This window comes from Hibiscus syriacus, unplaced genomic scaffold (genome assembly GCF_006381635.1).
Source record: "Hibiscus syriacus cultivar Baekdansim isolate YM2019G1 unplaced genomic scaffold, ASM638163v2 tig00004360_pilon, whole genome shotgun sequence".
In the NCBI taxonomy this organism is placed as follows: Eukaryota; Viridiplantae; Streptophyta; class Magnoliopsida; order Malvales; family Malvaceae; genus Hibiscus; species Hibiscus syriacus.
Genome location: NW_024062012.1, coordinates 4,230 through 19,521, shown reverse-complemented (window position 1 = coordinate 19,521; position 15,292 = coordinate 4,230). Strand labels below are relative to the sequence as shown.

The 15,292-nt window shown below is 32.7% G+C and overlaps 1 protein-coding gene, 1 long non-coding RNA gene and 1 pseudogene across 5 annotated transcripts; 2 read left to right on the top strand and 1 right to left on the bottom strand.

The window, feature by feature from the left end:
• Nucleotides 1-963: 963 nt before the first annotated feature.
• On the top strand, nucleotides 964-5,376 carry LOC120194031 (F-box protein SKIP17-like). 4 transcript variants are annotated; one of them, XR_005522929.1, is made up of 13 exons: nucleotides 964-1,345; nucleotides 1,444-1,619; nucleotides 1,926-2,120; nucleotides 2,206-2,316; nucleotides 2,771-2,859; nucleotides 2,933-3,054; nucleotides 3,478-3,542; nucleotides 3,645-3,717; nucleotides 3,792-3,854; nucleotides 3,940-4,004; nucleotides 4,090-4,164; nucleotides 4,302-4,567; nucleotides 4,992-5,376. XR_005522929.1 is itself a non-coding variant. In XM_039196433.1 (12 exons), the coding sequence occupies exons 1-12, from the start codon at nucleotides 992-994 to the stop codon at nucleotides 4,513-4,515; spliced, it is 1,602 nt and encodes a 533-aa protein (XP_039052364.1). In that variant the 5' UTR covers nucleotides 964-991; the 3' UTR covers nucleotides 4,516-4,568. The 4 variants fall into 4 exon arrangements, 2 of the variants coding, with proteins under 2 accessions (XP_039052364.1, XP_039052377.1); XR_005522930.1 differs by lacking the exon at nucleotides 4,992-5,376 and adding an exon at nucleotides 4,749-4,899; XM_039196433.1 differs by lacking the exon at nucleotides 4,992-5,376 and having other exon boundaries at nucleotides 4,302-4,568.
• A 1,467-nt stretch (nucleotides 5,377-6,843) lies between these two features.
• LOC120194060 lies at nucleotides 6,844-9,219 on the top strand. Its single transcript, XR_005522933.1, has 3 exons — nucleotides 6,844-7,058; nucleotides 7,207-8,971; nucleotides 9,066-9,219. It is a non-coding gene; the product is annotated as an uncharacterized LOC120194060 (long non-coding RNA).
• Nucleotides 9,220-9,442: 223 nt separating this feature from the next.
• Nucleotides 9,443-10,489, bottom strand: LOC120194008 (annotated as a pseudogene).
• Nucleotides 10,490-15,292: the final 4,803 nt, after the last annotated feature.

The window sequence follows — 15,292 nt, the reverse complement described above, 5'->3', positions numbered from 1 at the left end:
TCATTTTATCAGTAATCATTTCATCACTAAAGTAATTGCCAATTTAATCTTTATACTTAAATTGATATGATTTAATTAGTAACTAATTAGCCTAAATAAATAATGTTATATATTGTACGAATCAAGTGACTCCGGCAATTAAAGGTGTGGTTGTTATACTTTAAGGTTTTGGGTTTGAACATGTCGTTTGTAAATATATTTGAACATTTATCACCAATTGATTTAAAATATTTCAAACATATATTATCTTATAATAGTTTATATTAATATAATAATATTATTATTATATATTAATTAGAATGTTACAATGATTTTCTTCCTAAAATGTCATTTTTAACAAGCAGAGACAAATTCATAATTTTGTGTATTAAAAGATTTTTTATAAAAATTATTTTTAATAAGATATATCTATTTTTATTAATTGACAAAATGATAAACAATTCATTTTATATTATATTTTATTAAAAATGTCATGTAATATAATGATTCAATTACTATTAAATATGTAAATATATCACATCGATTATTATTAATGTATTAATTTAAAATAGTTTTTAATTATATTAATTCTAATATTTTTTATTAATATTAATTCTAATATTATTTTTTGATTTTGATAACTAAAATAGAAAATATTAAAAATCCGATGAATATTATTATAGTTTATCCTTCTAATTATAATAATTATTTATTTTAACTATTTGAACAAAATTAAAATAGAAATACTAAACTATGGTAAATTCAAGTACAGTCTAAAAGTACAATTTTGCCATTAAAATATTATATTAAACAATGATTAAAGGTTCGCCTAATACAAACACACACAATCATACATCGACGACATGAAAAAAGAAACAAAGAAAATCGTGAAAACCCAGAAATCCTTCCACGTACACGCCACGTGTCTGTCAATTTAACCTTCCGTACAATAAAAATGAAATAAAAATTCACCCAATATAACTCATCTTTCCCGCATCCAGCACCACCCGCTATGGATACCCTCCTCCACCCTCCTCCGCAAACTAGTTCCTCCTCCACTTCCATGGCCAAACGCCCTTGTTCCTCTTCTTCTCAAAACCCTAGGCTTCCTTTTCACTTCTCTCAAATGGATCATCTCCTCCACTCTTTCCTTTCCTTCCCCGATTCCTCCCTTCCTATTTCTCTCGACCTTTCCTTCGACCGCCTCCTCGATTGCTCCCCTTCCGACGCCGATCAAGCTCTTCTAATCGATCGCGCTCACAACCTAGGTTGCCTCCTCCTCCGTGCCGCGAATCGTTCTGCTCGGAAACGTGCTTCGCTTCATAACTCCGTCGCTTGGGTCCTCCCTCCTGATCTTACCATCAAGGTAGTGCTTCTATTCTGATCGACGGATTTGATTTTATTATTTATTTGTTTCTTTTTTCCCTTTTGTGATGTGTTAATGTTATTATATCATTATTGCAGGTGTTTTCGATGCTTGATTCGCAGAGTCTTTGCTACGCCGCGGCAACGTGTTCGATGTTTCACAAGTGTGCCATGGATCCTTTCTGCTATGCCAATATTGATCTAACTACTGTCGTGCCCAAGGTTAATAATGCCGTTGTTTCCACCATGATCCAACGAGCTGGAAAATCACTCCGGTAAGATTTGCTTTCTGTTTTTGCTATCATAATTCAGCATTTAATTCTAGTAGTAATTGCCCTACCTTGACTATGTTCAATGCTTGAATTGCCTTTTACGTTGTGAAATTATTAAGAACAAACTCTATTGATCCCTATATATATACTTAAAATTTATTTATTAGGATGTTACTTATTAGTATCTCAAAGTTTGTTTTTGCCTGTTCCTTTATGCTATATTTGTTACAGAAAAGAATAGCGCGGCTTAGTATTATCTAGTTTATTTGTATTTTCATATGGTTGTTTATTTTTTGAATGGTTATTTAGATCTCTTAAGCTCGGTATAGTACCTGGAACAACTGGGTCTCCTGGTTCCAGTCAACCGTTGGTTTATACCATCAGGAACTCTGTAGATGTATCCAACTTTTCATGGAATGATAAAAGGATCAGGCAAGGGAAGGAATCATCCATTCTTACAAGGACATGCTTGTATCCATTAAGTGGGGACAATGGAGCCACTGGGTATGGTTCTATGCATTAACTACTTGTTTAGAATTGATAATGTGTGACAATTTGTTCTGATTAGTTGCTTTTTCCCTACTGTAAGGACTCTTTTGAGGAGGTTGCATCTTTACAATATCGAAAGGATGGATAATGCATCACTTTGTGTGGCATTAGCAGCATGCCCTTCTTTACTTGATTTGGAAATTGTTGGCCTGTGAGTTTCCTTATTTAAGCGGGTTCAGCACTTTTCTTTCTTACCAACACAACCCATCTTGTTTTTCCTTATTTTTTCCCCTTTTCTTTCTGTCCACTTGATTTTGCAGAAAGCTATTGTAGTTGGATGATGTTATGAGCAGTAAAAGCTTAAAAGTTGTTTCTTAATATAGATTTATTGATAAAATTACAAAACTCACAGAGAGACTGATTTCCAAGTGCATGATCGTAAATCAGTGTACAGATATTCATAAAGAGCTGAGCAATTGAATTCAAAATATGGACATTAGTTAAACAATGAACAATCACTTTGTTATTATCCAAATCATTTCAGTTCTTAACACAGTCTAATGTGCAGTTCGTGATGACAATACTGATTTAGATAGTAATTGTTTGAGCAGAGTAGCTGGTGTTTTTCTATTCAACCTTCTAAGTTGTTGTCCCTCCTTTTAATGCAGTCATGTTGAGCTGAGGCAAACCTTGATGTCAGTGAGCTCAAATTGTCACTTCATAGAGCGTTTATTCTTTGAGTCTTCCAAAACAGGTACCAAGTTTGTTCATGAGTTTTTCTTTTCTAAATGCTAGAAGTGTCTTCTTAAAGTGTTATGATAATGCAGGAGGTGATGAAAGCTTGAAATCGCCAACATGTTTTGAGCTGGTGAACAACTGTCCTAATCTTTCTTCTTTGTCGCTGAGAGGCTTTAAACTGCATGATTGTAAAGTACGCATACTTGTTAAGGTATGCACTCATTTAATGTTGTTTAAAATTTTCTCTGTTTTGGTTTGCATTGCAAGAGCATGCTTAATGGAATGAAATCTTGTCAAACGTTTAAAATCCCATGAATAAATTGATAGGGGGACAGGGTTTCATTATACTTTATTCAGGTCCTTTTTGCTAATTTTTTCCTTTCTTGATTTTTTTTACTTGCATTCAATTTATATAGCAATTTTTTTTAATAGGGACAAATTCAACTTTTCCCAATAAAATCAGAAATTCTAAATTGGTTTCTTGACAAGGTTCAATGGCAATGGTTTGAAAGTATTTAGGAAGGGTGGGTATGCAACTTTGCATACATATATGTTGTTTTCTGGAAGAATGGTGATCCTCTTTTATTATACTCTTTTATTATACTAAACTGAACGGTGGTCTTATCACTTGCAGGGATTCCGTAAACTTAAATATGTTGATTTTTCAACGTCATACTCAATCACTGGAACCTTTTTGAGGTCCATGCAGCCCTTGTCAACCATACTTATAAGATTCTTTTGAAGTCCTATTTTTTCAACACTTATTTTTACACACTACTCAGAAGTTCTCTCTTTGATCAGGAATTTGGGCAATGGCAGTGGTGGAGATCTACTAGAGGTTTTAATATTGAGGGACTGCATGCATCTAAGAGAGGTGAGAACTAAAGAAGCACTTCCTCCTACAGAAAGCACCTCACTCTCCTGTCTGACTTTTTAATTCTCACACAGATGGAAGTTGCTCGGTTCTTGACAGCTGTTTTTGAAGGAGATTTTAAGTTTCTTAAACATCTTGTGAGTGAAGTTCATATGTAAATATGATTTCACTGTACTTACTTTTTGGTGATTCTACTTTTGACCGTGCTTCTTTCAACTATAGGACATATCTAATAGGGAAGGTTTAGCTTCTGAAGGTGACTGGTATCAGAGATCTTACAACTCCAGGTAAATAAACCCTTTGTGAGTTCTTTTATACTGCTGACGTTGGTTTATCTTTTATTAACATCTAATGCTGTTGTATCTCCTGTAGCTTTATTCCTTTGAAGCAAGTTTCGGAAGTAAGACCTGATGTTTGTTTGCTGGCTGAGTTTCCATCAGAAGGATGGTATGGTTTACTACTTATTTAGTGGTTGCAATATTGTTTTTACCATTTTTAACCATCGAATAAACATTTTTAGCTAAGAAAATGGGAAGCTGCTGGGAAATGAATTTTGCGTTGACTTATTTTTCTTGTCATTGCAGCTTCCTCGACATAGACCACATGATTGATAGTGATATTAACAGTGAGCTCAGCCTGCCATTCCAGCAGAGTGATCATACTTATGATGGTACAATGCTCACGAGTTCATTAGATAGCAATTATAATAGTGATCAGGGTAGCGGTAATGAGGAGTATCAAGATTCAGGTTTTGTAATTTATGAGGAAAGCTCAGATGAGGTGGATTTCCTGGTCTAGAAAAGATACCAGTATAGCCGAGTTTTGAAACTCTCAGCCACTAAATGCACTGGTATTATCATCTCATCCTTCTGATTTTGAAAATTGTGGACCATCTAGTTTATGCTTTAGGATTGCCAAGTAGTTTCCGTCTCATAACATAAGATGAGTACTTTCTTGGCATTGAAAATAGTGCTTGATGCTTCCATGTTCATGAATGCTCGTATTCATAGCTGCACTCATACACAAACTAGGGAATGGTTATAATCCAAAACTGTCTTGCTCGACAAGTATTAATTCAGTTATATCCAAGTGTAGCGGCACCTGAATAATGTCAGACTATAATTGCTGAAACGTTGCCTTTATTTGTCTCCTGTCCTCGGAGAATTTATGGGTACTTATGAATATTGATAGGAGGAAATAATGATGTGGTCTCTGCAAATGGAATGTTCTGTTTTCTAAGTGCAGTTCTGATCAACGTATCGTGTTTACAACAGATAACTGGAAAGGAGGCTTTTTTTTTTCATAACCGAAGAAAGGTGGATGGGTCCAATAGTGAATGGCAGTGTAGTATAGTTTCTTCTATCATTCTCTTATGATAATTCAAAGCTCTGAGGCTGTGATATCCGACTACGTCGGGGGTGTTCTTTTGCTCCACTCATTTTTTGATCCCCGTTACTGTAGAAGCTATGTGTAGCTCATGAAAGGGGCAACCAATGCTTGGAGAGTTGTTGCTAAGTGTAATTTGTAGTGAGATGGCCTTTGCTGAAATATTTTATTTTTGATCGCCAGCGGCAATTGTAACCCTTAGAATCTGCAGGTGAAATTGAGTTGGAGAAAACAAAGCAGTAAAATTTACAATGCCAAGGGCCTTTCATTCAATCCGAGATTAAAATTTTTCAATTTTAGAATTCATAAATGATTATATGAAGTGGGCCTTTTTTTTGTTTGTTTGAAGTAAAGGCTTGTTTATTGAGTCTAAGAGCGCATAGCTTTTATAGCTGCTTTATCTGCCTGAAGTCGTGTGTTCACCTCTAATGTGACACGTTCCCTCCCAGTTATATGATCAACGGGATAAGTCGGCTAGAGAGCAGGGCTATTCTTCTTATGGGGAGGCAAAGTCATATATGTATATATATATATATATGTATAGATCAATATTGTCTGTCGACACATTCTCCGGAATTTCTTATTTCTTTTTATAAATTACAATATTTAAACCGATTGACATTTTCTTTAGTGGCAATATATAAGGTTTAAATACATGGAAGCAGACGTGTGCAGCATCCCATGTTCATGTGCACGCAACAAAAATGCCCTTCCAATATTAAGTAAAGTTTAGAGCTGCATTCACTGAAATGATCATCCTTCAATACTGCATCTACAAGAGGTATTTATTTTAGGTGAATTGCTATCGAAGGAAAGTCTTTAACTTCGTTGATACCTTGACATTGTGATAATCGAAGATTTTATGTTATTTTATTTTCTCTGTTGAAAGCTCTATTTCCTTGATATACCAAGGGGGGGGGGGAGGAAAGCTTCAATTCCAGCCGAGACGGATAAAGGAAAGAATTGTCAAGATATATAAATAATTAATAAATTGTATTAAATTAATTTTTTAGTTGCTAAACCTTCAAAAAGTATAGAATAAATATTACCTTCTCATAATAAAATAGAAATTATATAGTTGCCATTAATTACCGTTAGTAAATGACGGGGAATATACTAGTAATTTTATTTGATCTTTTAATCATAATTAAATTTTAGAAAAATAAATAAATAGATTTTCTTGAAAATAATATTCCTATTTTTTATTTTTAAAATATTTTTAAAAGTAATTTTTTTAATGGAAACCTTCATATTTTTCTTTCTTATATTCTCAATCTCTTTGTTAGAAATGTTTAAAAATATTTAATTTATTGAGACATCGATATTTTAAAAAATATAATATTTTTTAAAATATTAAATATGCAGGTCGAGTATTTTGTCTATTAAATATTACGGTTTTACAGATCAGGCTCATATTACACTGTTGGATTTACATAACTATTAATAATTTTTTAATTTTAAGTAAATAATCTGATTAAATTATTTCATATTTGAGTATTTAAATTAGTATAAATATTAAATAAATATTATTTAAAAATATTAAAATGTTATATAGAGTGATTTAAAAAAAACTCCATTTTTGTAGTTCACCAGATACATTGATGGAACAACTATGTGTAAAATTGTAAATGCAGTTAAAACGAGGCCCACTTTTTATAAAAATCAAAGTAAACGGAGTAGATGAAAGACTATTAAAATATAACTGTGAGCAGGTCATCAAAGAGCCGTGGGATTCTGTTTCCTCTATCTATCCAGGCCCTCATTTTCATGGAGTTTTTCATTTCAAAGGAAAAATCCTCGAAAACAAAAATATTATCCAATAAAAAACCTATCTTTTAAAGATTCGATGACATCAGCAGAAGAAGAAGGAAGGAAATGAACTGTCTTCAGATCTAACAATATCAGATCACTTCACACTCGGTATTTCTCAAGTGCATACTTCATTTTTTTCCCCGGTAATTTTCTCACTTACAAGTTTACGGCGAGAAAACCTACTGCCAATTTTCCATTTCGTCTTAGTTTAGGTTTCATGTTCTTTCCCCCCCCCCCTCCTTTTTATTGCTGCTTTTTCCTCATTTTTTTTTCTTTTCTTTTTGCGTTTAGTTTGATGATTATGGTTTAATAAGATCCTGATTCGCGGCAACAGAGTAGTGTGTTGTTATTATTACCATGATTTTCCTTTGAATCTTGCTGGATCTACGATGGCGAAGTCACGGTGTCGTTTCGGGTGTGATTTTGTTCTCAAAATTGTCACCTTTATCGTATTCCAGTAGCCTGTAACGAGGATTTAGTATAGCTAGAAGTTGGTTTATCAAAGGATTCAGCTGACTCATTGAATCAGTGGGGGTTTCATAATAAAAATTAAGCAAAATATGGAGACTCTTCTTGTGGCGGAGCATAGGAATCAATACTGTAGCAGGGTGAACCCACATGGACCAGCCGGGTTTGGGTCTTCATCTTCTAGAAATTTCAGAGGGATTAACTGTTGCACTTTTCAACCTGGAGCAGGATTACTCCCAACTCCGTTCAAGTATAGTTCTACCCCTTTAACCAAACAACTATCTTCCCCAAAATCACCATCTCCTTTTGCTGATGGTACACGCTCAAATACTACGAGGAATAGTCTGCTATTCCTATCAATGACAACAGAAGCCCTAGAAAGGATAAGTATTTTAATGAGATCTCTGGTGAAGGTTTTATGTACTCTGAGCTTTGGGTTGGACCTGCATATTCCAATTCACCACCTCCGAGCTCTTTGCCGATGCGTGAAGAGGACAATGTCCTTTGATTTACCTGATGCTGACCCAGTTGTCGATGTTTACCCAACTGCCAAGTCCGCACCTTCATCTCTACTAGGGAGCTTAGCCCTTCTTTTGTGGAACTTTTTAATAATGTTGATTCTGCGACTAAGACGCTGCGTCGCATTCTGAATCTTGACAAAACAGATGACTGAAAAGGGTGAAGGAGTTTGAAAATAGGTTTGCTGTGGCAAATTTGGAGTTAGTTTTAGATTGTATATAGATTGAATAAGATGGTTGTTAACATGGATCAGGAGGAGTGAAGTTAGCTTTCATTGGTGTTGTTACGAGGAGTAGTTTTGCTCTATGAACTGATCTCTTGTGAGAATTTGGTACCGGTTATAAATTTTCATTGACAGGTACGGTATGTCTGTAATGTGTGGCTTTTGTAAACTTGGGTGGAATAGAGGATTACTGAGCTGTTCTGGAATCTGTAAGGAGCTTACATGAGAACCAAAGTTTCTTGGCACTCACCTTTGGCATGAAATTGCACTGATGGCTGTCGCTTATCGTTTAGGCTTGAAGTAGATCATGTACTTGTTAGTTGGTGATAGTGTCGGTTGTGTTGTTAAGTTCCAACTATTTTCTTCCTTTAGCATTGTTGTATGTACTGTAGTCTTCAGAATCTCCAGTAAATTGCTTTCCCAAATTTCTTGGACCTCTCCTTTGATGCCTCTTCTCATCATCATTACTCCCTTTACATCCGATCATTGTTCTTTTGTGTCTAATACCCTGGTGATGGTCTTTATTTTTCTTGTAAACTCTTTCCTTTGTCTGTCACTGCCTGAATTGGCTGCTTTACAATCAAATATCCTAAAAATACTGTTTCTTCCATTTAGTAAGTGTTTTCTCTGACCGTCTTTTTTTGTTTTTTAAAGAAGAAGGGGTAGGGGGAAGTAAGGTGGTTGTATCTTCACTTCTGTTTCTTAAGGTTGTTAGCTTTAGATTAAGCAGTGTTGCTATGCCGGTCGCAAGTTGCAAGTGATGCTAGTCTTGTTCGTCGGAATGGGTATTGATACTTCATAGTGTTCTTTCTTAGAGATCGTTGAATGTGCCAAGCTACTTGCAAGGTATTTCTTTATGGATAAAATTTGGTTTAGGCAACTGTTTTAGTTTCAAAAAATATTTGTCAACTGCTGCTAACTATATGCGTGTATATTTCAGTGTGCTAGTGGGATATAAGTATTTGAGGAGGCTGTTGTTGAAGTGTATTTCTTCCTGCTGGATGCCTGTCTGATATGCTTGTTTGCCATTGAATGAGTTAGCTTATGCTTTCTTTATTGCCATGTTAATGTTCAGAGTGCAATATTTCTTCTTTCCTTGTATATTGGGATATTAATGTATTGGAATGCTGTTGCAATTTCTGATACACGTATCTACTTATTCAAATTAGAAAGATCACAATCTGATTTTAGTTTAAACCACTTTATTTAGGTTATATCTATAAAATCTGAAGAAAAATAAAATAACAAAACCAATGCAATTATTCCTCCCAATAATTTAACATCACACGGAATAACAATCAACAAAGAGAAAACTGATGGAGCAAAGAATAGGCTAAGAGCTTGCTTAGATGGCCAAAAAGCTCGACGATGCGATGAAAAGCAAGAAAATTAGCAGTGAAAACGACAGCTTGGCGGAGTTTCCATCTGATGTGCCAACTTCCGTCGCGGGAACCGTCTTAGAACCACCGCCTTTATGCAAAATAATAATAATAACACTAAATAATTAGTCGAATTCATACAATAGTGTCCATCAAAGTTAAAAACTTGATCTAATTATTGTTTTAGTCCTCCTACTCTGCTGAAATTTAAATATTTTATTTTAATATAATTCAATCCTTATCCAAAATTGAAATTGATATCATTATTCTAGAAGTCACTTGAAAATTTGGTTAATTATGTTCAATTAATGAAAAAATTTATAAAGCTGTAAAAAGGTAGGCAACAAACTGATCACAATATTATCCATTTTTACTACATAAACAAAGGGTTATATTGTACCAAATCAAAGTAGAATAATTAAATTTTAAATTTGACACTATAAGGGACTAAAACTAGAATTAAACCTAAAACTCCTCTTATAAGTTGTACCTGAAGGAGAATTTGGAGCCCCAGATGGAGAAGAAGCTGTGGATGAAACACATAAAATCAATCAATCAATCAATCAATCCGAACTTGGAAAAATATTGAATAATAATAATAATAAGAGTGACTGAAAGAAAATTCATTTAGGTTTACCATTGCATTGGCTAGCGGGGGGAGTTTTAACATTACAAGCTGTTGGTAGAGCCATTGCCTGCGTCTGGTTAACACTGATACCCAACGATGAGCCACCGCCGTTAAGGACCTCGCACAGGCACCGGGGCTGCGAGCTCACAACGTTTGCAAGCTGTCGATGAGTTTCCTTGTATATAATTCAAGCATGGGGACATGCTAATGAGCACATTGGTGCAAGTCGAACTCGATTGTGCCAAAGCTCCCGTCCATAAACACACCGCAACTATAAACACGGCTGCAAATATTGTTCCATCCATGCTTCTTGCTGCCATTGATTCCCCAAAATTTGCTCTTAAACATATTGAAGATTTAGGCCTGAAAGGAAGGTGGGATCAATGGAGTAGTATGCTAGCCAGTATTAGTGGGTTGTGGAGGAGAAAGACAAAGGGGCTTGGTTAATTTATAAAGAGAAAAACACAAAAGGAGGGCAGCTGTGCTTTATTTAGTTCACCAACTTTGCTACTTTGTAACAGATCCTTTGGGAACAACTCCTGCCACACAGGATGGAGGTGGGACAATTGTCTCAACTCAAATTTTAAATATTTTTTATATTTTCAATTAATAATATATTTTTATATTTTACATCCGTCCTTTAACACCAACTTAGAAATGAGTTTTAAATAAAGTCAGCTTTAGGTGTCCCTGTATTTTTTATTCAAATTGTGATAAAGAATCAATCATGTATGGGAAACTATAGTTCTTGGTGCTTTCTTTGTGTTGAAGGAAAAATACTTTAAATAAAGTCATCACTTGCCACCATTGTCGTCAGTTGACATCAGCCATCGGCGTCGCCAATTATTTGACTCCAAATTTTTCAATTCACTTCTTATTAAACTCCTGAACGTGAAGCGAAACCAATATTCGTTTAACTCCAAAATATCTCAAACTCAGCAAATCTAGTTTATAACCCTTCAATTTCCTTTAAAATTAAACCATTATAATAATTTTATAGCTAATGCTTCTTTAAAAATAAGTATACCAAAAATCTAAATCTATATCATAATAGAATGCATATTTTTTTATTTATAATATTGCAATATTTTATTTTTATTATGTTTGAAATATTAATTATAAACTTTGAATATTTATAAATTATAATTTTATTTTATACAATTTTAATCTTTAAATTAACTGTATCACTCAGACTCTTTTATATATTTATATTATATATTTTGTTAGATATCGTGGTCGATGATGAGTGTTTTGATAAAAAAAATAGAACTCTTAATATTTGAGTTCAGTTTATGATTGAGAATTAATTTATTTTATATTAGAATTAGATTGAAGTTCAATCATGTTTTCAAAAACTAATATTAATTTTGTTAGAATTAGATTTAAATTCCATCTGTTCTCAAAAATAAATTAAAAATGTTGATAGTAAATTACGTATTAAAATGTTTTCAGTAAATTAGTATTTGTTAGTATTATGCATTTCGTACAAGATTTGCAAATCCATTCTTAAGATCTTTGGTTTTTCAAATCCATTGTAGTACTATTTTATTTGAAATTTAATTATCATACTTTCATATTAATTTTAGTAGTTATATTTTGTTAAATAAATCAGGCATAATATAAATCAAAATAAATATATAAAATTCCAACATGAAAGCTTTTTTTCATTAAGCTAAAAGTAATTACAAATAGTATATGTTTTAAATAATCTCGATTAGGGGTGTTAATGAGTTGAGTGGTTGTGGGCAGCTAAAACTCGACTCGGTTAAAATTCGGTCAAAGCTTGACTAGGGTTGACTCGATTCGAGATCTTAACGAGTTGAGTCGAGCAACAGCTTATTAATTTTTTATAATTTTTTAGTAATTATTTTTAAAAACTATTAATTTACTGATAGATAATGAAAAAGATGATAAATTATTAATCTATTAATTTTTAATAAAAAATACTAAATTATTAATTAATAATTATTATTTTACTACACCCAAAATCAAACATTAATAATATGTTTGTGGATTGTTACTTTAAAGTTTAGACTTTAAATTGCTTCATACAACTTTTCGACAATTTTGGATTAAATTTATTAATTTATGTTTATATTAAGTTCTACATAGCTTAATAGGTTTTATTTATAATTAAAAAATAAGGTAAAAATTTCAATGAGTTTAACGAGTAACGAGTAACAAGTTTTTTAACGAACACAAATCAAACAAAATTTTAACGAGCTTAACGAGTAACGAGTCGATTCGAACAACAAAATTTTAACGAGCATGAGTCTAGCACTACTCAACTAGCGATAGACTCACTTAATAAACACCCTTACTCTAAACTATTTAACAATAAATGTTCAATCAAATTAATACTCAAACCTTTGACCTTTTTATGAGGTATTCTCTAACATGAAAGCTGAAATCTTAAACTGTGTCTGTTATTAGGAAATGTGACCACGTGTTGGTCAATGGTAGACCAGTTATATAAGGATGCACCTGACCGCAGAAAATCATATTCCATATAAAAATGAAGGGGAAAATACGTTTTTAGTAAATCAATTATTATTTTTTCAAAATCATATCTAAAGTTACATTTTAGTCCTGTTTTAATCATCTACTATTAAAATATTAATAATAATATTTACTTGTTACCATAAGATAATGCGACATCATTATTGAAAAAAATAAAAATTTTGTCACGTTAGTAGTTTTGTTTATTTTCACTGATAGAGACTAAAAAGTAATGTTAGGTATAATTTTGAAAAAAATAATTAAATATTAAAAATTAAATAAAAGTGATAGTTAGTGACTAAATATGTAATTTATCCAAATAACTCCGGTTGCGCTGTTCAGTGGGACCACGGTATCATATATAAAGGCACTCAGCACCAACATAGCAAATTAGCAAACAGTCTCAGCTAGATTAGCTTGCTCCAATTAACCCTAAAATTCCTCAAAACAAACTAAAAACGGGAAATTGCGCATCAAATCAAACATGAAGCGCTCTCGCTCCAGCAGCCTAGTTAACATTCGAGTACTTAAGCCTTCGTCCACCACTGCCTTTGCATTTCAAAGGAATTCACACGTCAATCCTTCTGTAATCTCCGTTCACGCGCCACCCAATGCCCACGAGACGGCCAAGGTGGGGATTTTGGCCGTGTCGACGCCGAAATTAACGATTTGTCAAGAGAATCACTTCTTGGACGAATGCTTTCTTTGTAAGAAGTGGTTGCAGCAAAATGACACTAGATTTATGTACGGGTAGGTCAATTATTGTTGATCTTTACTGATCTCTGTTTGTCAATGGAAACTAAACATAGGAAATCGAATCTTTTGTCGTTTCTCTTTTCTTTATTATCTGAGATTCAAAGAATTGTTAATCGCCGAAGTTCTGTTTGTTAAAGCTTTGATTGCGGCATAAAGAAATAACTAATGTTTTTTTTTGAATTATGATTTTTAATTTCTCATATTGGGCATCTGACCGTAGACAAAGTTTATGATTGTCTCGTATCTGTGTTTGGTTCATGTGTTTAAGTCAATTATTGTCATTTATTAACATTATTGAGGTATTTATGATATCTGGGTTGAATTTTGTAATTATGTAATAATAATAAAATTGCAGTGACTTCCGTTCGTTTTGCTCTCTTGAATGCCGCGGTAAACTGATCGGTGCAGATGATGACAAGGAGAAAGCCAAAAGGAAAGATCCAATTGAAGTATCCACCTGGTACTTGACTTGAACATTGCTTAATTAACTTTGTTGGTGCGTAGCTTGTCAGTTTTTCAAGATAGGCTTGCACTTTACGAATTCATGGCTGCCTCGCATATATAATCTGCCTTGACAGCCTTGTACAGTTGCATTACTTGATTTTGTTTTTGTTTTTCCTTCTCTAGGATTAAAAAAAACTCTAGCTGTTTGGGGAATTGAACATATTGTTTCCAATTTCAAGCAGGACTTGTGATGATGATGGGATTTTTTATTTTTTTCAAATGCTGTGGAATTGGGTGGTATTTTATTTTCACTCATAGATCATTTCATTACAGTTGCAGATTCTTCTCTACACTCTCTTTGCATTATAATCATATTTTTACATGAAGAAAATGATACCTTTTATGCTATCCTGTTAGAATCTTTTCGTGAACTTCCAAACCTATTGAACATGAACTATAATAGGAACAATTCGAATATGCATGATGTTGAACACAATAGGTGGTTTTAGTAGAAAATAAATATTGTTATTTCTAAATGATTCGAATTAGAACAACATTATCTACATGTATGCTGAATTTAATCAATTTAGGTATTTTCAAAGAAAAAATATGCATGATGTTTGACAGTTCATAATATATATATATGTTTGATATTCATTTCACTTGTCACCGGAGCCCTCAGTATTAAGACTTTACATACATATTCTAGTGCACTACATATGCCGAAAATTCAATGTATAAAATGCCTAAGGTTTTAACCCGGCATCTAACTTCAACTTTTGTTTGCCTGCACTGAAACATTTACATCTGTTGCCTATGATGCTTGCCTTCTCTTTCATGTTTATGTTGTAGGTTCTTTGGATCTTGTGTTTTATTCATGGATTGAATCTAAATTTAGAGATATCAATTGATTTTGGTCGGTTGGTTCGATTTTAACAATTAGTATTCGAATTTAATTAATTAACTTGATAGGTAAAATAAAGTAAACTTAATATATTAGATTTATTTATTACTTTATTTTATTATCGTATATATTCCTAAACTCATTTTATTGCATTAATTTTATCTTTTGATTATATTAAATGTTATCGTGCTGATGTAATAGTTAATCGTGCTACCATGATAATTCATGCGTGAATGATGACATGATAAAATAGCTTAATTGATTTTTTTGACCGAGTTTGAGAATTTTAATTGAAAGTTTGTGAACTTATTTAATCTTTAAACAATATAGTATAAATAATTAAGAAATTATTAAAATTTCAAAACATAAAAATATATATTTTTTAAAGTCATTAAAATAAAAACGAATATTTATATCAGAAAAGTCTTTGACAATCTCTCATCAATCTAAGTCTACTACTATTCATTAAATATATTTTCAATGGAATGAACCTTATAGAAGTCAAAGGAGAGTTTGAGTTTTATAGCTTCTTATGTGTTTTAATTTTATATTTTTAC